This window comes from Triticum urartu, chromosome 2 (assembly GCF_003073215.2).
Source record: "Triticum urartu cultivar G1812 chromosome 2, Tu2.1, whole genome shotgun sequence".
In the NCBI taxonomy this organism is placed as follows: domain Eukaryota; kingdom Viridiplantae; phylum Streptophyta; class Magnoliopsida; order Poales; family Poaceae; genus Triticum; species Triticum urartu.
The window spans coordinates 4,469,524-4,494,047 of record NC_053023.1 but is presented as its reverse complement, the minus strand read 5'-3'; the positions used below and the strand labels follow the sequence as shown (position 1 = coordinate 4,494,047).

The 24,524-nt window shown below is 46.4% G+C and overlaps 1 protein-coding gene and 1 pseudogene across 1 annotated transcript; both read right to left on the bottom strand.

The window, feature by feature from the left end:
- Window positions 1-413: 413 nt before the first annotated feature.
- Window positions 414-3,231, bottom strand: LOC125534683 (annotated as a pseudogene).
- Window positions 3,232-20,716: 17,485 nt separating this feature from the next.
- Window positions 20,717-23,743, bottom strand: LOC125534971 (CBS domain-containing protein CBSX1, chloroplastic-like). Its single transcript, XM_048698030.1, has 5 exons — window positions 23,367-23,743; window positions 23,054-23,236; window positions 21,968-22,037; window positions 21,787-21,858; window positions 20,717-21,154 (listed from the first exon to the last, which is right to left on the bottom strand). The coding sequence occupies exons 1-5, from the start codon at window positions 23,640-23,642 to the stop codon at window positions 21,102-21,104; spliced, it is 654 nt and encodes a 217-aa protein (XP_048553987.1). The 5' UTR covers window positions 23,643-23,743; the 3' UTR covers window positions 20,717-21,101.
- Window positions 23,744-24,524: the final 781 nt, after the last annotated feature.

Genomic DNA, 24,524 nt, shown 5'->3' with positions numbered 1-24,524 from the left:
CTCTTCTTGTTGGCGCCCTTTTTATTGTTAGCGTCTATCATCTTTCAATCACCTGCATGGACAAAAAGTATTTTGATTACTACACATGATACACCTTGAGGTTTAGAAATTTGTAAGAAATCAAAGCAGTTTCATAAGCACAAGTAAGGAAGCTCATAAGCTAGCACGCAAGTAAAGCTGTCCATAAGAACAAGTTATGTAGTTCATAAGCAGATGTACTGCGATTCATAAGCACAACTTTAGAAGTTTTAAATCAAAAGTTTAGAACTTCTTGGCCAGAAGCACAAATTCATAAGCACAACTTTAGAAGTTTTAAATCACAAGTTGTTACATCAAAAAGTACATTGACTATCGAGCTGTCAGACTCGACAAAGTTTACATTCACCAGTACATAGTTTTACAAATTTCAAAAGTCAGTCGTCGTTGGGGTCAGTTGGCTCAGGAGTTTCATCATCACTATCACGCATGTCTTCCCACCAATCTGGAATATGGTCTGCAGGTGCACCATCCGGCTTATTGTTTTCGCCTCGACGAAACCGTTCAAGTAAATCCAAGTCCTTCAGGTTCTGAACGACCACATCGTTGTTCGGCTCACAGTCTAGGTTTATGCCTTCATAATCTTCATCGATTGGAGCAGCTGGTTCAGTCTGCGTAGGTACCGTGGTCACAACATCCCAGCCCTCGGGATGAGGCTGTCCTGAACGTCCATGCAGTAATGCGCTCACCATCGCCTTGATTACAATGTAGGCAAGGACGATTATGACTAGTGCGGCAACAGACAAAGTCGACTTCCAGTCCCTGCTGGAGCCGGAAGCATAGGCCACTAGTAGAGCCAGCAAATTCAGCATAACAACCGAGTGCATCACCTTAAGGTGCAACGGTCGTTCTAACCTCTTGAGTCGCCGTCCCTGCTGCTGCTGCAGAAGCAGCAGCAACAACATGATAATGGACGCCGCGAAGGAAGCGGAGTTGCTGTAAAAGAAGGCAAAGTACCGCTGCTTCATGTTGTCCTGCATTGCCGGTCCGCCTGCATCGTGGCCAGCGGTGTCGCTCTGCCAAATTCCGCCTGGCGGATCTAGACCAGACTGGTACGTAACACCCGCCACCAGTATTCCTAGCAACATCAGGTGTTTGCGCTTTGTATATAATTTCCTAATTTCTGCTTCTTCTTCACTTATTCTGGGCTCCTCTTCATCTGCCATCATGAAGGTTACTGTCCTCACGAAGAATTTTAGGACCAGTACAACTAGAATCAAGAAGGCCACAGCCAGCAAAAGAAAGATGCCGATGGATGTTGTCAAATGCTGTGTGCTCCCGGCCGCATAGGCACCCATCAGACAAGACAATCCCAACACCGTACAAAAGGTTAGCGCATAGCTTTGTATGGCTGGTCTGTACAGGTCGGGTTTCGCTAGCAAAATCATGGTCGCGACCGACGCCACGAAGCTTAAAGAGTTGGAGTAGAAGAAGACATTGTAGCGGCTTGGATGGTTGTACACGAGGACCGGGTTGCCTGCCTTGTGCCGGTCATCGCTTTGGAGCCAGAAACCGCCCGGAGGGTTAAACCCGGCTTGGTAACTCATGGCTGTGGACCCTTACCAGGAGGTACAACAGCTTGCGCTTCTTCCTCAAATTCTCTCCCTCAACATATAGATCATAACTCGTGAGGAAGATAACATGAATCACCAGGTACACGAGAACAGCACTAGCCAATGCCATGACATAGATGAGGGTGTTTATGTCGCTACAAACACCGGCGGCGTATGCACCACTGAGACCAAATAATTGCAGCATCATGACCTTCTTCACTGCGCGTAGCCTGAGCACGTACCCTCTCAACACAAACAGGATGATGGTGACCAAGGAAGAGACAAACGCAACAGAACTGAAGTAGAAGAAGATCCAATACCGAATGGCATTTGTTGTAAGGAGGATCGGGTCGCCGGCGAGATGATCGTTGCCGTTTTCTTGCCAAACGCCACCCGGCGGATCTAGCCCCGCTGGGTAGGTGATGGCCGTTGCAAAAGTGGCCAGCAATAGAAGAAGAGAGCTGGCTGACGAGCGCTGAATCTGCACATTTCTGTCTTCTCTAGCAATCTGTGGAGCTGAAAGAACATGCCAATCTCGGCTGAAGGTTGTTTGTCCTTTTGGAAGAAAGATCTTACAGCTGGAAGTAGGATGCATACCAGACCGGCAGCAACCATAAGGACCACATATATAGGCGGTGGTGCCAGTCTCCCTGCAGCTTCCAGCGGCGTATGCCCCAATGAGACCGACCAGCACAGCCATGATGCATCCGAACATCTCGTGAGACCGTACGGTCGTCCGCTCATGAAGTTTCCGGCCGAGCAGCAGCATGATGATGAGCAGTGAGGCCATGAACGCCGTGGTGTTGCAGACGAAGAAGGTGGCCAGGCGTACCTTATGGTGGCCCTCGCTAAGAACAGCGTCGCCCGGGTGGTGGCCATTCCGGGTGTTGTCCCAGAAGCCACCCGGCGAGTTCAGCCCGGACACGTACGTGATGCTCAAAGCGAACGTAGCGAGAAGCATCATCATCTTGCGGAGCCGCTCTTCAAGTTGGCGCATCTGCACTGTGATATTGTCTTGCTCTGCCGGAAGAGGAAACTCTGGTGTCCGGCTGCCCCACGCCAGCACCACCTGGACTGTGAGGTAGATAAAGACTCCGGCGGCCATTAGCACCGAGGTGTAGACAGTGGTGAGCATGTCACGGAAGCTCCCGGTGGCGTAGGCTCCCATGAAGCTGAGCAGGTCCAGCACCATGAGCACACGGAGTGGCATGATCCTGACCCACACCTCCTTCTTCTCGAGCAGATCAATGGAGAGCAGCAGGAATAGGACGATGACCAAGACCGAGGAAGCCAACGCCAAGGCATTGCAGTAGAAGAACACAAGGTATCGGATCTTGTTGGTGGTCTGGATGATTGGTTCGCCGGCAAGGTGGCTGCCGACGGCAGCATCCACGCTATCTTGCCAGACACCCCCCGGCGGGCTGAACCCCACGCCATATGTCACCGTCACCACCAACGTTGCCAGCATCAGGAGGTACTTCCGCAGGATGTACTCCGACGGAACCTTTTTGGTTTGTAAGGGGGCCTCCGATGCCGCCTCCATTACCTCAAGCGAGCTTGCACTTGATGGCATCCTCTCAGGAATTAAGCTACCTAGTGCCCTGCTATTCCCAATCTCTACTGCCATGCGAAATGTGCAGTAATTGAGGGGGTAGTAGCTTGGTAGTTTGTTCAGAGTGTGTGCACCTCGATCCAGATTTAAGGACAGAACCGTTTGAGAATAAACTCCTCGATCGGGTCCTTTTTCACATGTCTATGAGTTTGTGACATGTGGTGGATCGAGTTACCCGAAGATACCTCGTCCCCTCCACGCAGTTGCTAGGTAGTAGCATGGTTTCATGCACGCTCTTAACTATTATTGTAATGCTATTCTTAGTCTCTAACACGATGAGTGTACTCTCGTCTTTGTGATTTAACTTCAGGTGTTGTTCGGATATCTGGATTATACAGAATCTAATTAATCTCTAAAAACAAGGAAAACATCTAAGAATAAATCTAAGTTCAGCTACTCCAACCAACCTGTGGATTCAGAAATTTTGGTTCTCCAAAACCTAGAATTCCAAAACCCTGACGGAGAAAGAGTAGCAATATCCGGTATCCAAACAACCACTTAACGATCAATTTGATTTACATGAGTTGTACTACTGTGCGTGCACTTAGCTCGGGTGTGATGGAGTTCCCTTTCTAGTATACTACTGCGTTCAATTACCGAAGAGACCTTTTGAAAGTCAACCCTTGCTGTGCCTTTTTTGGGCATCTCGATGAAATTTATATGCTCCAAGGCTGCAGGGTTCTGTGTAACCCCGAGGAGCACGCGCAATCCATCGAATACCACCCATATTTCTACATAAAGCACCCTAAGCAGTACAACTAGATTACTGGTACATAGTACAGGCCAGTTAGATTAAGACGGTGGGCAGGCTAAAGACACGGTGGTTTACTAACTTTTGCGCCAAGAGTTTGACTATATGTCGTGCAGCGGAACATGCTCCGTCTCTACCACGTAGTTACTAGCTACTGGCATGGTTTCATTCCTAAGAATCTTTCAATAGGCATCCATGGTTCGTCGATCCTTCTTTTATGGTTTACAACGGATGGGCGCAGGCCGTCGCACATGTGTTCCACCGTGAGAGCTAAGCATGCGACACATGCTCCCCACATTCCACAACAGGCATGCTGTGCCACATTTTTTCGACAACCAGTCACCCAAATTGTCAGAGGGATAGGAACAAATAGGCAGCAATTCAGCATACGTCTGAGGCATTCCAGTAATTCTAATTGTTCCTGAGTGTAAAACCTTTATATTAATACTCATGCAATGAGGAAATTAGGTGGTTTTAGATCCATACCAGGAGCGGCGGCCAGTAGGAAACGGAATCTCATTGGCATCAGTGAAACCTGCAGGAGCAGAGAATGGTAGCTAGCATCGGATGCAAATTAATTTCAGAGCCAGTCCACCCAGCAATGTACACACCCTCTCGTCCACCGCCGCCGGACGGGGACGCATGACCAGCATCAGGATCAGAGAAGCAGGAGATGGCTAAGGAGAGGCTCCCGCCGGACTTCTGGGATGCCAGCGGCGTCTTGGGAGGGCACCCTAGAATATTGGAGGGTTAGGTGTCAGCAGAGATGGTGATGGTTTCCTTCTATATTTGCGCATTCTGGTTTCATAGGCTACTAGGATCTAGTCATTTACAGGTTATAAAAAAAGTATTTAGTCATTTAGCTGACATCATCGGTCAAATTTAGAGCCAAATGATGCTACAATTTTTGTAGCAAAATGATGATTTTTAAATTAAAAAATCAAAGGATTGGCACTAGATTTGTGTGCCATACCGCAAAAATTCACATCCAAATCCGATCGACATTTCAATGAACAAATGGATAGATTCCACTATAGATTTTTGATTGATATTCACTGCAAATTTTGGATTTGCTACGACTAGTTGACAACTCACATGTTGGAATTTGTCTCTTTTTTCTCTTGATCCACCGAGTTTTTATACGACGCCTCCTGGGCTGATAAGTTAGTAAAATTTAGCATAATTTGTAGTTGGTGTTTGGTGAATTGGGCAAATGAAATTTATTGAAAAAATTGAACATAATTTATCATGTTTATTCTGTATGCTGAACCTCTTTTTTGGAGCATTATATATTTCACTTAGTCAGAATATATAGTGCAGTTCTCTCCCTCCCCGGTGAAAATTCAAAAAAAAAAGAATATATAGTGCTGCTAATTGAGGTCTTTCTTTCCCCTCTCTCAAGGCAAGCCAAGGATTAGAATAATGGCATTACGGGATATGACTTTTTTTATTAGAAGTACAGTGTGCACATCAATTTAAGAGCTTCTCAAATTACAGACGTTATTATATTACAGCATTGCCAGGTCACAGACAGTGTAACCTGTACTCCGGTTGGGCCGACTTATAGTATAGCAACTAAAGAAACCATACTGCCTTTTTTTATATTCAACTAATCTAAATTCGTACTTCAAGTTGCTGACCGGCCCTGTTTTTCTTAGCTCCTCGCTGAACCATCGTTTAAAGCGTAAAACACCATTTTATCTTTCCTCTCACATCCTGTTTTCCCTGTTTATTTTCCTCTTATTCATGTCTAGCAGGATTCATTTGCTACGGACCAACCTTTTGTCAAGCAGCATCACAACCTTCTCTCAGGAAACATAACAGTCAACAAAGATATTTTGGTCTTGATTGCGCAAATTGACTAGTAGCAATCGACTTATTCTTGGACAGATTAAAAAAAATTAGCTGCATGATCAAATGGATTGTTCTGATAACTTTCTTAACCAAACTAGCCTTTTTTTTTAGTAAACGCTTCCCTGAAGCCGAAATAGATTATTCTTTCCGGACCGAAGCAAGCTGTTGTTTAGTTTCAATTTCATGTCAAACATGTGACTTTTCTGCGTTCCCTCAAAAGGCAAGTGTGCCAAACAAAATCGAAAACTAATCAACAAAATTATTATATGGATAGGAATAACTATGCAGCGCAATTCAGCTAACTGGAGCATTCCAGTAATTCTAATTGTTCCTTTTTTTGTGTCTTTGTACCTGTACATAACTTTTCAATAATACTCCTGCGATAGAAAAATCAAGTGGTTTTAGATCCATACCCTGAGTGGCGGCGCTGTGGCCCATAGCAAGCGGAGAGGCATCTCGCCGCCGAAGGATACACAAGACCTGCGAGGAACAGGAAAGGTAGCCAGCATCAGATGCTAACTAATTTCAGAGGCAACCTACACCGGGGTGTAGAACAGCGTTCTGCACTGTAGAAAATGTCCCTCTCGGTCGGCGGCGGCATGCCAGGACGCGCGACCAACACTGGAATCAGTCCAGTCCATACAAAACGCTAAGCACTATTCTCTGATCATCCACTGTAAATCTGCAGTTCAATTTTCCGGCCTATGTTCCCTTAAGAATCTCCGTTTTCTTTTAGCACTTACATAAGCTCAACGATGACTGACTATTGTTAATGGCATAAAACAACATTTTATCCTCCCAGGTCCCTGTTTTGTTTCCAATTTCTGTCCCTTTTAATCATGTCTAGCAGGATACATTTGCTATGGACAGACATTTCTGAAGCAACATTATATCGTTCTCTCTAAGAGCAACTGTAGCCAATCCCCTAAAATTTAGAGTAAACAGCCGAGTATCCTTTAGTGAAATATTTTTACTCAATATTTTGGTCTTTTCTAGTCGATCCCCTAAACTTAGCCGAGTAAAAAACAATTGGTGCACACAAACACAAATTCAATTCAAACAAGTACTTATAAAACCTACTAAGACGAAATTCGGTGCCGATTCATAATATTTTACGTTGACATTAACTGAAACTTAGACTAAACTAATCAAAACATACTTAATTAATCACTATCCTTCAACAAGCTTCTTCCAATCGCCTCTAGTAAGCCCATCGATCATGGGGTCAAGGCCTTGGCCGACGTCGTCGTTATCATTGCCGCCGCCGTCTTCATCATTCCTAGACAAAACAATGACATCCTTCCCACCTGCCGCTAGCTGCTCGTACAAGCGGCACTCCGCCTTGACTTGCTCTGGGTAGTGATGGTAGAGCTCCGCTATGTACGCCTTGCCGTCGGCTTCCGCCGTGATGTGTTCTCGAGCCTCCAGGTCCTCCCTCCTTACAGGGACCATCCGCGGGTCGACAGGATCCAACCGCGGCATCTCTCCAAACTCGAAGTTCTGGTGGCCGTCAGCGCGCCGTGCAGGCGACGGACATGATTTTGTACGCCTATGCCGCCTGCTCGGCAGAATGGAAGCTCCTGGTCCAGATCTTTTTGTGGGTGAGCCGGTCGGTTATCTTGACCACCATCGTTTCCCAATTCCGCTGCCGCACGCCGATGTACTGCCTCTGTGGCGGCGGCGGAAGCTCGGGGATGCCGGGCAGGCGGCCGCGGGAGGAAGAAACGGCGGCACGGCCACGGCCTCAGGACCGTCGTGGCGGCGTGGATCTACGCCGCGGATGGGCGGCGGGTAGCGGCGGCGGTGGGATCCAACCATTATCGGCGCGGGAGTGGGTGTGGGTGCGGGGCTCGTTGGCGAAGATTGGGCGGCGGGGATTTGGTGGAGCAAGGCGGTTGGATTTTACTCCGCGACCGCGAGTAGTAGTAAATATAAGGGTTTGGCGCCGCCCAGATTAAATTTCTTACTCCTCAAGTATTTTTGGGCTTTGGTTAGGTGCCGGTTAGAGGAGAAAACCCGAAAAAAAAATCTCCTCTAATCAGTTTTAGGGGATCGGCTAGAGTTAGCTCCAAGGAAACATAACATTTAACAAATGTGTTTTAGTGTTGATTGCACAAATCGACTAGCAACACTACAATTATACGACGACAGATTAAAGTTGTTCCGAAATACTCCCATTTCTTAAGAGAAAAAAAATGAAGCATTTTGTTTGGTCAGTGCAGTTGTTAATGCTTTGCTGAAGCTAAACTGGATTTTTTCCCCTTTTCAGTCCCAACTCCCAAATAAGATGTTGTTTACAAACGAATATGAACCACTTTTTCTTTTTTTGACATACAATCACCCAAATCAATATGCTTACTATTATGCGTTAAGAAAATCAAGTGATTTTGAGATCCATACCCGGAGCGGCTGGAGGCCCGAGCGGATGGAGATGCAGCAGACGCCGATCGATTTCGGGGCCAATCTGCACCGCAGCGTGGTGGAACAGTGGGTGCCCCGCGCCCATCCCTTCCCTCTTGTTCTTGTCCGGCGACGGGGGACGGTGGGGGGTGACCAGCAGCGGGATCGGAGGAGCCAGCCGGAGACGGCGAAGGAGGGGCGCCGGCGGCCCGCCCCCGGCCTGCAGTGCCTCGGCGCCGGCGGCACCGTGGGAGGGCGCTCTAGAGGTGTTGGCGGCAGTGGCGATTTGGGCAAAATCTGCTTTTGCAGGCTATTAGGGCATCTCCAGCCGCGCCCCCAACAGGCCCCCCCAGGCCACTTTTTCGGCGCCGGCGCCGAAAAAACGGCCCAGTCGCGCCCCCAGGACGCCGAAAATCGTCAGTTCGGACCTTTTTTCCGCCCGGCGGTCACAGGCCGAACCCGGCGCGCTGGGCAGCCGTTGGGGGCTCCGGCACTAGGGAAAAGCACGCCTGGCCCACACCGCCAGGGGAAAAGTCAAGGTTTTCTTCCCCGACTCGCCTCGCACCCCCCGCGCCCTCGGCCACCACTAGCTGTATCCCGGCGACGGCCGCCGCCCGACTCCGGTAGATAGCCATTCCCCGCGGGAAAATAGCAGCGCTTCGCCGCGGCAGCCCCTCCCGCAACAGCTGGGCGTTTCTGGTCGCAGTTTCCGACCGCGGAGGCGCGGTTTAACGGCGGGTTCACGGCCACCGAGCGCAAGGTGTTCGGCGATTTGCCCGTCTCGGCGATGGACTCGGATGAGGAGGAAGAGCTCGTCGCGCTGCTGGAGGAGGAAGCCGCGGCCGATGTCCAGGAAGAAGAGCATCTGATGGTGCTCGCCGCCCTCGCCCAGCTGCTGGCGAGCAGTGAAAAGCCGCGGCGAGGTGGCTCGGCGCCGGGGCGGGTGAAAGCAAAGAACCGGCATCGTCTGCAAGGCTACTGCATGCTCTACTCCGACTACTTCGCCGATGCTCCACTTCATGGCGAGAGAATATTTCGGCGCCGTTATCGGATGAGCCGAAAGCTCTTCCTCAGGATTGTGAATTCCATCCGGGAGTTCGACAACTACTTCAAGTGCAAGATGGATTGCACTGGCGCTCTTGGATTCACCTCCATCCAGAAGTGCACGACAGCGATGAGGATGCTTGCATATGGAGCTCCCAGTGATTCACTCGACGACTATGGGCGCATGGCCGAGTCCACCAGCATAAAGTGTTTCTACAAGTTCTGTCGGGCAGTGGTGGCAGTGTTTGGGCCACAATACATGAGAACACCCAATGCGGAAGATGAAGGAAATATGCCCTAGAGGCAATAATAAAGTTATTATTTTATTTCCTTATATCATGATAAATGTTTATTATTCATGCTAGAATTGTATTAACCGGAAACATAATACATGTGTGAATACATAGACAAACAGAGTGTCACTAGTATGCCTCTACTTGACTAGCTCGTTAATCAAAGATGGTTATGTTTCCTAACCATAAACAAAGAGTTGTTATTTGATTAACGGATCACATCATTAGGTGAATGATCTGATTGACATGACCCATTCCATTAGCTTAGCACCCGATCGTTTAGTATGTTGCTATTGCTTTCTTCATGACTTATACATGTTTCTATGACTATGAGATTATGCAACTCCCGTTTGCCGGAGGAACACTTTGTGTGCTACCAAACGTCACAACGTAAATGGGTGATTATAAAGGTGCTCTACAGGTGTCTCCAAAGGTACATGTTGGGTTGGCGTATTTCGAGATTACGATTTGTCACTCCGATTGTCGGAGAGGTATCTCTGGGCCCTCTCGGTAATGCACATCACATAAGCCTTGCAAGCATTGCAACTAATGAGTTAGTTGCGAGATGATGCATTACAGAACGAGTAAAGAGACTTGTCGGTAACGAGATTGAACTAGGTATTGGATACCGACGATCGAATCTCGGGCAAGTAACATACCGATGACAAAGGGAACAACGTATGATGTTATGCGGTCTGACCGATAAAGATCTTCATAGAATATGTAGGAGCCAATATGGGCATCCAGGTCCTGCTGTTGGTTATTGACCGGAGATTTGTCTCAGTCATGTCTACATTGTTCTCGAACCGTAGGGTCCGCACGCTTAACGTTACGATGACAGTTATTATGAGTTTATGCATTTTGATGTACCGGAGTTAGTTCGGAGTCCCGGATGTGATCACGGACATGACGAGGAGTCTCGAAATGGTCGAGACATAAAGATTGATATATTGGACGACTATATTCGGACACCGAAAGTGTTTCGGAAAGGTTTCGGATAAAACCGGAGCACCCGGGGGTTACCGGAACCCCCCGGGGGGTTAATGGGCCTCATGGGCCTAAAGTGGAGAAGAGGAAGGGGCTGCCAGGGCAGGCCGCGCGCCCCCTCTCCCCCTAGTCCGAATTGGACAAGGAGGGAGGGGCGGCGCCCCCCCTTTTTCCTTCTCTTCTTCCACCTCTCCTACTTGGACAAGGAAAGGGAGGGGAGTCCTACTCCCGGTAGGAGTAGGACTCCTCCTGCGCGCCTCCTCTAGGGCCGGCCGCACCCCCCCTTGGATCCTTTATATACGGAAGCAGGGGGGCACCCTAGAACACACAAGTTGATCTTCGTGATCGTTCCTTAGCCGTGTGCGGTGCCCCCTTCCACCATATTCCACCTCGGTCATATCGTTGCAGTGCTTAGGCGAAGCCCTGCGTCGATAGAACATCATCATCGTCACCACGCCGTTGTGCTAACGGAACTCATCCCCGAAGCTTTGCTGGATCGGAGCCCGGGGAGCGTCATCGAGCTGTACGTGTGCTAAGAACTCGGAGGTGCCGGAGTAACGGTGCTTGGATCGGTCGGATCGGGAAGACGTACGACTACTTCCTCTACGTTGTGTCAACGCTTCCGATTCGGTCTACGAGGGTATGTAGACAACACTCTCCCCTCTCGTTGCTATGCATCACCATGATCTTGTGTGTGCATAGGAATTTTTTTGAAATTACTACGTTCCCCAACAGTGACATCCGAGCCTAGGTTTTATGTGTTGATGTTATATGCACGAGTAGAACACAAGTGAGTTGTGGGCGATATAAGTCATACTGCTTACCAGCATGTCATACTTTGGTTCGGCGGTATTGTTGGACGAAGCGGCCCGGACCGACATTACGCGTACGCTTACGCGAGACCAGTTCTCCCGACGTGCTTTGCACATAGGTGGCTTGCGGGTGACAGTTTCTCCAACTTTAGTTGAACTAAGTGTGGCTACGCCCGGTCCTTGCGAAGGTTAAAACTGCACGAACTTGATGAACTATCGTTGTGGTTTTGATGCGTAGGTAAGATTGGTTCTTGCTTAAGCCCGTAGCAGCCACGTAAAACTTGCAACAACAAAGTAGAGGACATCTAACTTGTTTTTGCAGGGCATGTTGTGATGTGATATGGTCAAGACATGATGCTAAATTTTATTGTATGAGATGATCATGTTTTGTAACCGAGTTATCAGCAACTGGCAGGAGCCATATGGTTGTCGCTTTATTGTATGCAATGCAATCGCGCTGTAATGCTTTACTTTATCACTAAGCGGTAGCGATAGTCGTGGAAGCATAAGATTGGCGAGACGACAACGATGCTACGATGGAGATCAAGGTGTCGCGCCGGTGACGATGGTGATCATGACGGTGCTTCGGAGATGGAGATCACAGGCACAAGATGATGATGGCCATATCATATCACTTATATTGATTGCATGTGATGTTTATCTTTTATGCATCTTATCTTGCTTTGATTGACGGTAGCATTATAAGATGATCTCTCACTAAATTATCAAGATAAAAGTGTTCTCCCTGAGTATGCACCGTTGCCAAAGTTCGTCGTGCCCAGACACCACGTGATGATCGGGTGTGATAAGCTCTACGTCCATCTACAACGGGTGCAAGCCAGTTTTGCACACGCAGAATACTCAGGTTAAGCTTGACGAGCCTAGCATATGCAGATATGGCCTCGGAACACTGAGATCGAAAGATCGAGTGTGAATCATATAGTAGATATGATCAACATAGCGATGTTCACCATTGGAAACTACTCCATTTCACGTGATGATCGGTTATGGTTTAGTTTATTTGGATCACGTGATCACTTAGAGGATTAGAGGGATGTCTATCTAAGTGGGAGTTCTTTAAGTAATTTGATTAATTGAACTTAAATTTATCATGAACTTAGTACCTGATAGTATCTTGCTTATGTATGTTTGATTGTAGATAGATGGCCCGTGCTGTTGTTCCGTTAAATTTTAATGCGTTCCTTGAGAAAGCAAAGTTGAAAGATGATGGTAGCAATTACACAGACTGGGTCCGTAACTTGAGGATTATCCTCATTGCTGCACAGAAGAATTACGTCCTGGAAGCACCGCTGGGTGCCAGGCCTGCTGCTGGAGCAACACCAGATATTATGAACGTCTGGCAGAGCAAAGCTGATGACTACTCGATAGTTCAGTGTGCCATGCTTTACGGCTTAGAATCGGGACTTCAACGACGTTTTGAACGTCACGGAGCATATGAGATGTTTCAGGAGTTGAAGTTAATATTTCAAGCAAATGCCCGGATTGAGAGATATGAAGTCTTCAATAAGTTCTATAGCTGCAAGATGGAGGAGAACAGTTCCGTCAGTGAGCATATACTCAAAATGTCTGAGTATAATAATCACTTGATTCAATTGGGAGTTAATCTTCCAGATGATTGCGTCATAGACAGAATTCTCCAATCACTACCACCAAGCTACAAGAGCTTCGTGATGAACTATAATATGCAAGGGATGAATAAGACAATTCCCGAGCTCTTCGCAATGCTGAAAACTGCGGAGGTAGAAATCAAGAAGGAGCATCAAGTGTTGATGGTCAACAAGACCACTAGTTTCAAGAAAAAGGGCAAAGGGAAGAAGAAGGGGAACTTCAAGAAGAACGGCAAGCAAGTTGCTGCTCAAGAGAAGAAACCCAAGTCTGGACCTAAGCCTGAAACTGAGTGTTTCTACTGCAAGCAGACTGGTCACTGGAAGCGGAACTGCCCCAAGTATTTGGCGGATAAGAAGGATGGCAAGGTGAACAAAGGTATATGTGATATACATGTTATTGATGTGTACCTTACTAGAGCTCGCAGTAGCACCTGGGTATTTGATACTGGTTCTGTTGCTAATATTTGCAACTCGAAACAGGGACTACGGATTAAGCGAACACTGGCAAAGGACGAGGTGACGATGCGCGTGGGAAATGGTTCCAAAGTCGATGTGATCGCGGTCGGCACGCTACCTCTACATCTACCTTCAGGATTAGTATTAGACCTAAATAATTGTTATTTGGTGCCAGCGTTGAGCATGAACATTATATCTGGATCTTGTTTGATGCGAGACGGTTATTCATTTAAATCAGAGAATAATGGTTGTTCTATTTATATGAGTAATATCTTTTATGATCATGCACCTTTGAAGAGTGGTCTATTTTTGATAAATCTCGATAGTAGTAACACAAATATTCATAATGTTGAAGCCAAAAGATGCAGAGTTGATAATGATAGTGCAACTTATTTGTGGCACTGTCGTTTAGGTCATATCGGTATAAAACGCATGAAGAAACTCCATACTGATGGACTTTTGGAACCACTGGATTATGAATCACTTGGTACTTGCGAACCGTGCCTCATGGGCAAGATGACTAAAACACCGTTCTCCGGTACTATGGAGAGAGCAACAGATTTGTTGGAAATCATACATACCGATGTATGTGGTCCGATGAATATTGAGGCTCGTGGCGGATATCGTTATTTTCTCACCTTCACAGATGACTTAAGCAGATATGGGTATATCTACTTAATGAAACACAAGTCTGAAACATTTGAAAAGTTCAAAGAATTTCAGAGTGAAGTTGAAAATCATCGTAACAAGAAAATAAAATTTCTACAATCTGATCGTGGAGGAGAATATTTGAGTTACGAGTTTGGTGTACATTTGAAACAATGTGGAATAGTTTCGCAACTCACGCCACCCGGAACACCACAGTGTAATGGTGTGTCCGAACGTCGTAATCGTACTTTACTAGATATGGTGCGATCTATGATGTCTCTTACTGATTTACCGCTATCGTTTTGGGGTTATGCTTTAGAGACGGCCGCATTCACGTTAAATAGGGCACCATCAAAATCCGTTGAGACGACGCCTTATGAACTATGGTTTGGCAAGAAACCAAAGTTGTCGTTTCTTAAAGTTTGGGGCTGCGATGCTTATGTGAAAAAGCTTCAACCTGATAAGCTCGAACCCAAATCGGAGAAATGTGTCTTCATAGGATACCCAAAGGAGACTGTTGGGTACACCTTCTATCACAGATCCGAAGGCAAGACATTCGTTGCTAAGAATGGATCCTTTCTAGAGAAGGAGTTTCTCTCGAAAGAAGTGAGTGGGAGGAAAGTAGAACTTGACGAGGTAATTGTACCTGCTCCCTTATTGGAAAGTAGTACATCACAGAAACCTGTTTCTGCGACACCTACACCAATTAGTGAGGAAGCTAATGATAATGATCATGAAACTTCAGAACAAGATACTACTGAACCTCGTAGATCAACCAGAGTAAGATCCGTACCAGAGTGGTACGGTAATCCTGTTCTGGAAGTCATGCTACTAGATCATGATGAACCTACGAACTATGAAGAAGCGATGGTGAGCCCAGATTCCGCAAAATGGCTTGAAGCCATGAAATCTGAGATGGGATCCATGTATGAGAACAAAGTCTGGACTTTGGTTGACTTGCCCGATGATCGGCAAGCAATTGAGAATAAATGGATCTTCAAGAAGAAGACTGACGCTGACGGTAATGTTACTGTCTACAAAGCTCGACTTGTCGCAAAAGGTTTTCGACAAGTTCAAGGGATTGACTACGATGAGACCTTCTCACCCGTAGCGATGCTTAAGTCTGTCCGAATCATGTTAGCAATTGCCGCATTTTATGATTATGAAATTTGGCAGATGGATGTCAAAACTGCATTCCTGAATGGATTTCTGGAAGAAGAGTTGTATATGATGCAACCAGAAGGTTTTGTCGATCCAAAGGGAGCTAACAAAGTGTGCAAGCTCCAGCGATCCATTTATGGACTGGTGCAAGCCTCTCGGAGTTGGAATAAACGCTTTGATAGTGTGATCAAAGCATTTGGTTTTATACAGACTTTCGGAGAAGCCTGTATTTACAAGAAAGTGAGTGGGAGCTCTGTAGCATTTTTGATATTATATGTGGATGACATATTACTGATTGGAAATGATATAGAATTTCTGGATAGCATAAAAGGATACTTGAATAAAAGTTTTTCAATGAAAGACCTCGGTGAAGCTGCTTACATATTAGGAATAAAGATCTATAGAGATAGATCAAGACGCTTAATTGGACTTTCACAGAGCACATACCTTGACAAGATTTTGAAGAAGTTCAAAATGGATCAAGCAAAGAAAGGGTTCTTGCCTGTGTTACAAGGTGTGAAGTTGAGTCAGACTCAATGCCCGACCACTGCAGAAGATAGAGAGAAAATGAAAGATGTTCCCTATGCTTCAGCCATAGGATCTATCATGTATGCAATGTTGTGTACCAGACCTGATGTGTGCCTTGCTATAAGTCTAGCAGGGAGGTACCAAAGTAATCCAGGAGTGGATCACTGGACAGCGGTCAAGAACATCCTGAAGTACCTGAAAAGTACTAAGGATATGTTTCTCATATATGGAGGTGACAAAGAGCTCATCGTAAACGGTTACGTTGATGCAAGCTTTGACACTGATCCGGACGATTCTAAATCGCAAACCGGATACGTGTTTACATTAAACGGTGGAGCTGTCAGTTGGTGCAGTTCTAAACAAAGCGTTGTGGCGGGATCTACATGTGAAGCGGAGTACATAGCTACTTCGGAAGCAGCAAACGAAGGAGTCTGGATGAAGGAGTTCATATCCGATCTAGGTGTCATACCTAGTGCATCGGGTCCAATGAAAATCTTTTGTGACAATACTGGTGCAATTGCCTTGGCAAAGGAATCCAGATTTCACAAGAGAACCAAGCACATCAAGAGACGCTTCAATTCCATCCGGGATCTAGTCCAGGTGGGAGACATAGAGATTTGCAAGATACATACGGATCTGAATGTTGCAGACCCATTGACTAAGCCTCTTCCACGAGCAAAACATGATCAGCACCAAGGCTCCATGGGTGTTAGAATCATTACAGTGTAATCTAGATTATTGACTCTAGTGCAAGTGGGAGACTGAAGGAAATATGCCCTAGAGGCAATAATAAAGTTATTATCTATTTCCTTATATCATGATAAATGTTTATTATTCATGCTAGAATTGTATTAACCGGAAACATAATACATGTGTGAATACATAGACAAACAGAGTGTCACTAGTATGCCTCTACTTGACTAGCTCGTTAATCAAAGATGGTTATGTTTCCTAACCATAAACAAAGAGTTGTTATTTGATTAACGAGATCACATCATTAGGTGAATGATCTGATTGACATGACCCATTCCATTAGCTTAGCACCCGATCGTTTAGTATGTTGCTATTGCTTTCTTCATGACTTATACATGTTAGAACTGATCGAGCAATTAGTTTCTACCAATACAAAGGATTGGTATTTGTTTCTCAACAATAAACTAATTGCTCTAGTGTAGTAATCCACTTACTAGACTAACTGTACTGGGTAAGGTAATCGAATCGTGGGCTAGCAAATCATACAACGATAACGAAAGAAGTACTGAATATGTACAAAGATACTGATACTCTAATACGTTGAGGGCAAACGGCCTCCTTGTGAAACACACGATGGTTTGCAGTGTTGCATTTACCCACTAATATTTCCACGAGATGTCCACAGAGGTTTCCATGTACAACCCAACCGCATAAAGCTCTAATGCTAAACAGTGAGGCTAACAGCCTCTCCATAGAGACCCGGGAGAGCCATTACGTGTAGTGTATTCGGAACGTTCGTAACGTTGATTACTCAATCAACGCTCTACTACGTAATGTCTTGCTCATTTCTCTGAACCCGGTAACGAGATTGAACTAGGTATTGGATACCGACGATCGAATCTCGGGCAAGTAACATACCGATGACAAAGGGAACAACGTATGTTGTTATGCGGTCTGACCGATAAAGATCTTCGTAGAATATGTAGGAGCCAATATGGGCATCCAGGTCCCGCTGTTGGTTATTGACCGGAGATTTGTCTCAGTCATGTCTACATTGTTCTCGAACCGTAGGGTCCGCACGCTTAACGTTACGATGACAGTTATTATGAGTTTATGCATTTTGATGTACCGAAGTTAGTTCGGAGTCCCGGATGTGATCACGGACATGACGAGGAGTCTCGAAATGGTCGAGACATAAAGATTGATATATTGGACGACTATATTCGGACACCGGAAGTGTTTCGGAAAGGTTTCGGATAAAACCGGAGCACCCGGGGGTTACCGGAACCCCCCGGGGGGTTAATGGGCCTCATGGGCCTAAAGTGGAGAAGAGGAAGGGGCTGCCAGGGCAGGCCGCGCGCCCCCTCTCCCCCTAGTCCGAATTGGACAAGGAGGGAGGGGCGGCGCCCCCCCTTTTTCCTTCTCTTCTTCCACCTCTCCTACTTGGACAAGGAAAGGGTGGGGAGTCCTACTCCCGGTAGGAGTAGGACTCCTCCTGCGCGCCTCCTCTAGGGCCGGCCGCACCCCCCCTTGGATCCTTTATATACGGAAGCAGGGGGGCACCCTAGAACACACAAGTTGATCTTCGTGATCGTTCCTTAGCCGTGTGCGGTGCCCCCTTCCACCATATTCCACCTCGGTCATATCGTTGCAGTGCTTAGGCGAAGCCCTGCGTCGGTAGAACATCATCATCGTCACCACGCCGTTGTGCTGACGGAACTCATCCCCGAAGCTTTGCTAGATCGGAGCCCGGGGAGTGTCATCGAGCTGTACGTGTGCTAAGAACTCGGAGGTGCCGGAGTAACGGTGCTTGGATCGGTCGGATCGGGAAGACGTACGACTATTTCCTCTACGTTGCGTCAATGCTTTCGCTTCGGTCTACGAGGGTATGTAGACAACACTCTCCCCTCTCGTTGCTATGCATCACCATGATCTTGTGTGTGCGTAGGAATTTTTTTGAAATTATTATGTTCCCCAACAGAAGACACTGCTCGGATCCTAGCCCAGAATGCAGCAAGAGGATTTCCTGGGATGCTTGGAAGCATCGACTGCATGCATTGGAAATGGAAGAACTGCCCATTTGGTTGGCAGGGGATGTACAAAGGCGCCAAAGGCGGTTGCGGTGTGGTGCTTGAGGCGGTAGCCACACAGGACCTCTGGATTTGGCACTCCTTCTTTGGTATGCCAGGAACTCACAATGACATCAACGTGCTGCAGTGCTCTCCTGTTTTTGCCAAGCTCGTTGAGGGCCATTCTCCTCCGGTGAACTTCGAGATCAATGGGCACCAATACAACAAGGGGTACTATCTAGCTGACGGCATCTATCCGAGATGGTCGACATTTGTGAAGACGATCTCAAACCCTGTGGCAGGAGGCAAGAACGCCTGGTTTGCGAAGCTTCAGGAGGCTTGCAGGAAGGATGTCGAGCGGGCATTTGGTGTGCTCCAATCTCGATTCGTTGTTGTTCGGTACCCCCCTCAGACCTGGTCGAAAGATCAAATGTGGGAGATCATGACTTGCTGTGTCATCTTGCACAACATGATCATCGAGAGCGAGCAAGAAGATCCAGTGTTTGACACTGAACCATACTACAGGCAGGGTCCTCTAGCCGAAGTTGATCACCAGCTACCAGCAACTTGGACTGCCTATCTCAGTATGCGTCAGGAGATACGAGACCCACAGGTGCATCATCAACTGTAGAAAGATCTGATTGAGCACCTATGAAGGCTCAAGGGGGACGCCTCGTGATGAAATACGAGTTTTTATTTGTTGAACAATATAATTTGTATTGAACTATTTGTTGTTGTAGTATTTTGTTGAAGTATTTGATTTTTCTGTGATGAAATATGTGATAAGAAATAATTGTGTTAATAATTGAACGCCGAGACACGGCGAAACCACGCCGAATATGGGCCTATTCTCGCCCATATGGGCCGTTTATTCGCCGAAATTGGGCTGCAAAGTGGGCCAATTTCGGCGCCTGGGGGCGAGCTGGGGGCGACGACTGGGCGCAAAACCGCCCCAGCGCCGAGTGCATAGCCGGCTCGCCCCCAGGGGGCGATTTTTATGCGTCCTGGGGGGGCCAACGGCTGGAGATGCCCTTACTAGTAGGACCAGGAGTATGATTTAGCTGACGTCAGCGGTGAAGCTTAGCGCAAAATTAGAGAATAAATATACACCTTTTGCTCAGGCTCATCTGCAACCGGTCAAAAAGTAATTCACAAAAAATTCAACACAATTCAAAAAATTACAATTTTTTTTGCATGGTAGATAATTTGATGCGTGAGATTCGCTCCAATTTTTTAGATCATTTGGACATCTGAGTTGCTCTCAACAAAAAAGAGTCCGAATAGTAAATGAAAGAGTAAATTTTTTATAAACCTCAAATTTGTCTTTTTTGCCGAGAGCTGCTCTGCTCAGATGTTCAAATGATCTGAAAATTGGAGCGGACCTCACGCATCAAATTATCCACCATGCAAAAAAAATTGGAATTTTTTTATTTCTTCTAATAATTATTTTGAGTTTTTTCTTCAGCGCGGGTGCAGATGAGTCTAGCCTCAGAAATGGATATTCACACCTTTTGCTACTACCATATGGTACATTTCAGCTACTATTTGAACACAAATTGCTGAAATTTTTTAAATTCCTTCAAATTATCAATATATGCGACAAAAAGTTAATATCCCAAATTCGATCTACATCTCAGCAGACAAAGCAGATAAATTCCACTACAGATAGCAGCAGCTCACATTAATATTTGCCAAAGAAAAAAAAAGAGTTGGCTAGTACTAGCTTCACAGGAATTTGCCTTCTTTTGTTTTGGTTTTGTTGATTCATAGATCGAAAATACATACAAAATTTCGTGGTATGGTGTCGATATTATCGAATTTCAACATCATTTGTCGCGACTATTTGGTACCCTCATCTTGGGGGAACGGTAGCCTCAGATGTTTTACTCTCTTTTTTTAGAAAAAGATGCTTTACTCTCTCAGACCCTTAGTGCCTGCTGGTGAGAAGTTACACAATGTTCATCTACCATGCCACAAATTTCAAATCCAGATCCTACCAACGGAGTTTGTAATGGGTAGTTGCTGAACTGCCTCGAATTCGGCCCATTTTGCACCATCCTATTTTTTATTGTCTTTTCTGGTTCTCAAGCTCTAATTTAAAGCTCAAACTTTCTGGCAATTCACATGGTCACATGGATACTGTAAGAGGCAGATAAATATATTGGTTCCACATGGATAGCCTTCCCACATCTTTCTCAAAACAAAACCATATATACATGCTAAAACGATCAAAGTTCAAATGTACTTCAGCTTCGGATAGCACCTGTTTACATGAAAGATAGATAGCTTCGGAGAGCAGCTCCAACCAAGGCAAAGTTCTCAACTGCACAAATACTCACAATTTCATCACAAAAGAGAGAGCAAACATACCCATGCCAGAACAGCTATTCAAGGTCACACAGGTCCAACAACACATGGCGCGACTCATACACCCCAAGAGCACGCTATAGGAAGGCCTTGGCATGTACACATCACACCACTAGGGTTATTACTGTACAGGAGCGGCAGTCCCGTAGGCTAAATAGGCTGCTGCCGCTGTCGACATGTACAGTGAGGACAAAGGATGCAGGATCTTCTTATGCCTTGCTGGCCTCCAAGGCCTGGAACACGTCCGTCCGCGTGACAATCCCTGCTTGTCGGAAAGAAACATGGTTATGTATGTGAACAGTGTTCTTGTTCTGGCTAGGAGGACAATGTTTATGCAGTTATAATGGAAGGATTCTACCGAGTTAAGTGAAAACAGTGTTCTTTGTTCTTGTTAGGTAAGTAATGTGTACGCAGTCATTGGAATTTTATGCATTTGCGGATCAGTCACACTAGGTTTTGCGGAACTGGGAACCGGTGAAAATCTGACAGTTAACAATAGAAATTGATGTGGACACATGGCAGGTTTTGGCTTGTTTTTTATGGAAGCCCTGGGAAGGTAGATTATACTGGTAGCAGAATGTTCAGGAAATATGAGGCTCGATAAAGATTACAAAAACTAAATGCATTGTTCATAAGAGCATCACTGGAGACCTACCAGTTTCCATCGAACCAGCAAGAGCCCAAGCATTTTCAACACAGTTATCTCTTTACCCTAGGATCCTAATGCAAACAGCTACAAGCAAAAGTTCTACATAGCAGCAAACCCTTTTTTGTTTTACAAAATTACATTGCAGCCCATAGCATTTATGACAACCTAGATGAACTATACCAAGTAAATGACTACATCTACTTATTTTTCAAAAATGGCAATTGAAGGGATTTTCAAATTCTTACCTATCACTTGCTGTTGTTCATTCACAACTGGTATCCTGTGAACTTTATGCTTGAGCATCAATGCAGCAGCTTCTGCTCATACACACAATTACAAAAAAGAACACATCAGTACACTTTGTGTTTCTATTAACCATATGCTGTAGAGCAGTAGGTTGTAGAGTAGAGGGGAAGCAAAAGTTACCCAAGACGGTCTTCTCCAGGGTCAGAGTTACAGCAGGTGAGGACATGACTTCTCCAATGGTTGAGTCCAACTGCATTATAAGAGCAGGCCGGATCAGCATCATCAGAAACCCTTATAGAATGAATCTCAGCAACTTTACAAAAGAAAAACCGAACATTATTCTCTAATACAATTATGTGCACATGTCCTGGTCATATCGAGCCAAACTGAAGATTGTTAGAAAATTTATTCAACATGGAAATAGACCCATCCTAGGAACACCACAGTAGAATGGTCTATGCACTAAGCAAGGTGAGATGCTTTGGTAGGGGCCTTTATTCAGGGATGTTTCTAACACACATATCGCGCCTAAAACTAAATAGGCCCTGGATTAAAATGATGTATTTAGAAAACAGAAGTACAGCTTCTACATACTCAATTTGTATCTCAAAACTTTACTGCTTAGTTGTATTTATTTTCTTTACTCTGTAAAAGAAAATTTGAGACACAGGGCAATGAACTATTGTCGTCCCTCGCTTGCATGCTGAACCATATATAGGTAACTGCTTGCCATTGGATAACTGTAATATTCAGCATGTTAGATGTGAAATTCAGGGTAGACGTTTTCTGCGCTCGAGGTAATTTTTGGAAGCTCACACGATCTAATTCAACCCCTAAATGCTGTGGCAGCACCACCTTAAAGGACTTGAACATGTTAATGGTTAAATTCTTTTAGTTATAAGTTTGCGCTTCAGCAGGCAACATTTTCTTTGCACCCCCAAACGTTCTGTGCATTCGAGGTTATTCTTTGAAGTTCATGCCATCTAATCCAATCCCTGAACATTCAGGAACCAACCTCAGGGGACCTCAGCATGCTATTGTTGGCCTTAATTTGCTTCAGCATTCAGTATGAACTGAAAGTTCAGCTAGTGTCACTGTAAGCCTAACAATCGGTGGAGCATACAACTGAATTTGACTTTGACATAAATCCATGTTCGACAGATGAAACAAGACAGGAACAATTCCCCATCCACGCCTTCTTTCAGATTAGACATATTCCTACAATTGATGATTCAAGATACAATTGGTTGAAGAGCACCGACTCACCCCATTGGATGCCCTGGCCTTGTCCTTCTTGGAGACGACCCCGATGCACCTGCCCTCGCCGTCGACGACGGGCAGGCCGGACTGGGTGGCGAAGAGGGCGTCGATCTCGGCCAGCTTCTGGTCCGGCGTGGCCACCTCCACCGGGCGCGACATCACCTCCCCGAGCTTCGCCGTGGGGCTCATCTGCAGCAGACCAACCGAACCAGATTCAATTCGATGCAGTCGCGACGGAACCACCGGAAAGCCATCAGATCCAGCCAGAGAAAGCGAAAAAGACGCATCTGGCAAGAAGGCGAGCGAGCGACGGACGGACCTTGTCGGTGGAGACGATCTGGGACTCGAGGTACTGGCGGAGGTCGTCGTAGCTGGCGAGGGAGAAGTTGCCGGGCCACTCGCCGGAGAGCACGCCCTCCGGGTTCTCGTCGATGGCCGGGCGCATGTCCATGTCCCCCAGCGCCGCGGCCACCACCCGGCGCCGCCCCCCCGGAACGCTGACAAAGGAGGCAGATTTCGCCGGCCCGCGGCGCGGCGCGGAGGGGGAGAATGTCCTCGCGGCGCAGTGGACGGCGGCGGAGGGCGTGGACGCCATTGACGTCGACGGCGCGTGAGATTCGGCGACGGGATTACGGTCCGGAGTGAGTGCTGTGGCGATGGGTCTCGCTCTCGCGCGCGCGTGTATCACGGGTGGGGTGGAGTGGAGTGGGCAGTGGCGAGTGGTGTGGATGTTTCTGGAAGGACGTGGAGGAGGGGGCCCACCTGCAGGCGGACGGACGGTGGCCACGTGACGTGTGTGATGTGTCGCCCGCCTCTTGTCCCGTGTCTACATAGTTTTGTCTATACTAGCACATATGCCCGTGCGCTGTAACAGAATTTTTTTTTTTGCGAGAAGCATCGGAAGAGCTAACAGATGTGTCCATCAAAACGGTCTCCGTAGCGATTGGGCGACAGAGCGAGGAGTTGCGGTGTTCTTGCGGGTCATGTTTGACCCGCGAGATCTTGATAGTGCTGGAGTTGGTCGGTGTGGTGGCTATCACTCACTCGTGTTTTTTTTTTCTTCTTCGTCTGCCTTCGTGTCTAGGTTATGGTTGGCTCCTTATTTTGTGGTCCCATGATGACCTTCAGGGCATAGTTGCTTCGACCATTTTCCTACGATGACGTAACCAGATAGATTACTAACTCAATTAATCTCATTTCATTGCCATAATCAACACATAAACAGGTGGTCCCTACTTTATCGGGGTTTATTCTCTTTAATTATCTTAGCGCTTACTTGCCTATATTTTTTTAATCAGAGCCAAACCAGCATATCCTCTTTTATTGGCATGTGCCAAAATTTCTTTTAATTATACCTAAGCAATATATTCTCCTGTATCGTCAAATGGCATGTGGGATGCACAATAATTCGTGTCTGGGTCAGGTCACTGGCAGTTACCAAAATGACGTGTGCTTGTAAGAGACGAATAAAAATCCA

What these genes read in the sequence shown, in the direction of transcription:
- LOC125534971 (XM_048698030.1), bottom strand. Translation starts at nt 23,642, where the DNA reads ATGGCGTCCACGCCCTCCGCCGCCGTCCACTGCGCCGCGAGGACATTC. An exon ending in AGATCGTCTCCACCGACAAG is followed by an intron (nt 23,237 to 23,366) that starts GTCCGTCCGTCG and finishes GGTCTGCTGCAG; the next exon opens with ATGAGCCCCACGGCGAAGCT. An exon ending in AGGCCAGGGCATCCAATGGG is followed by an intron (nt 22,038 to 23,053) that starts GTGAGTCGGTGC and finishes CTTATAATGCAG; the next exon opens with TTGGACTCAACCATTGGAGA.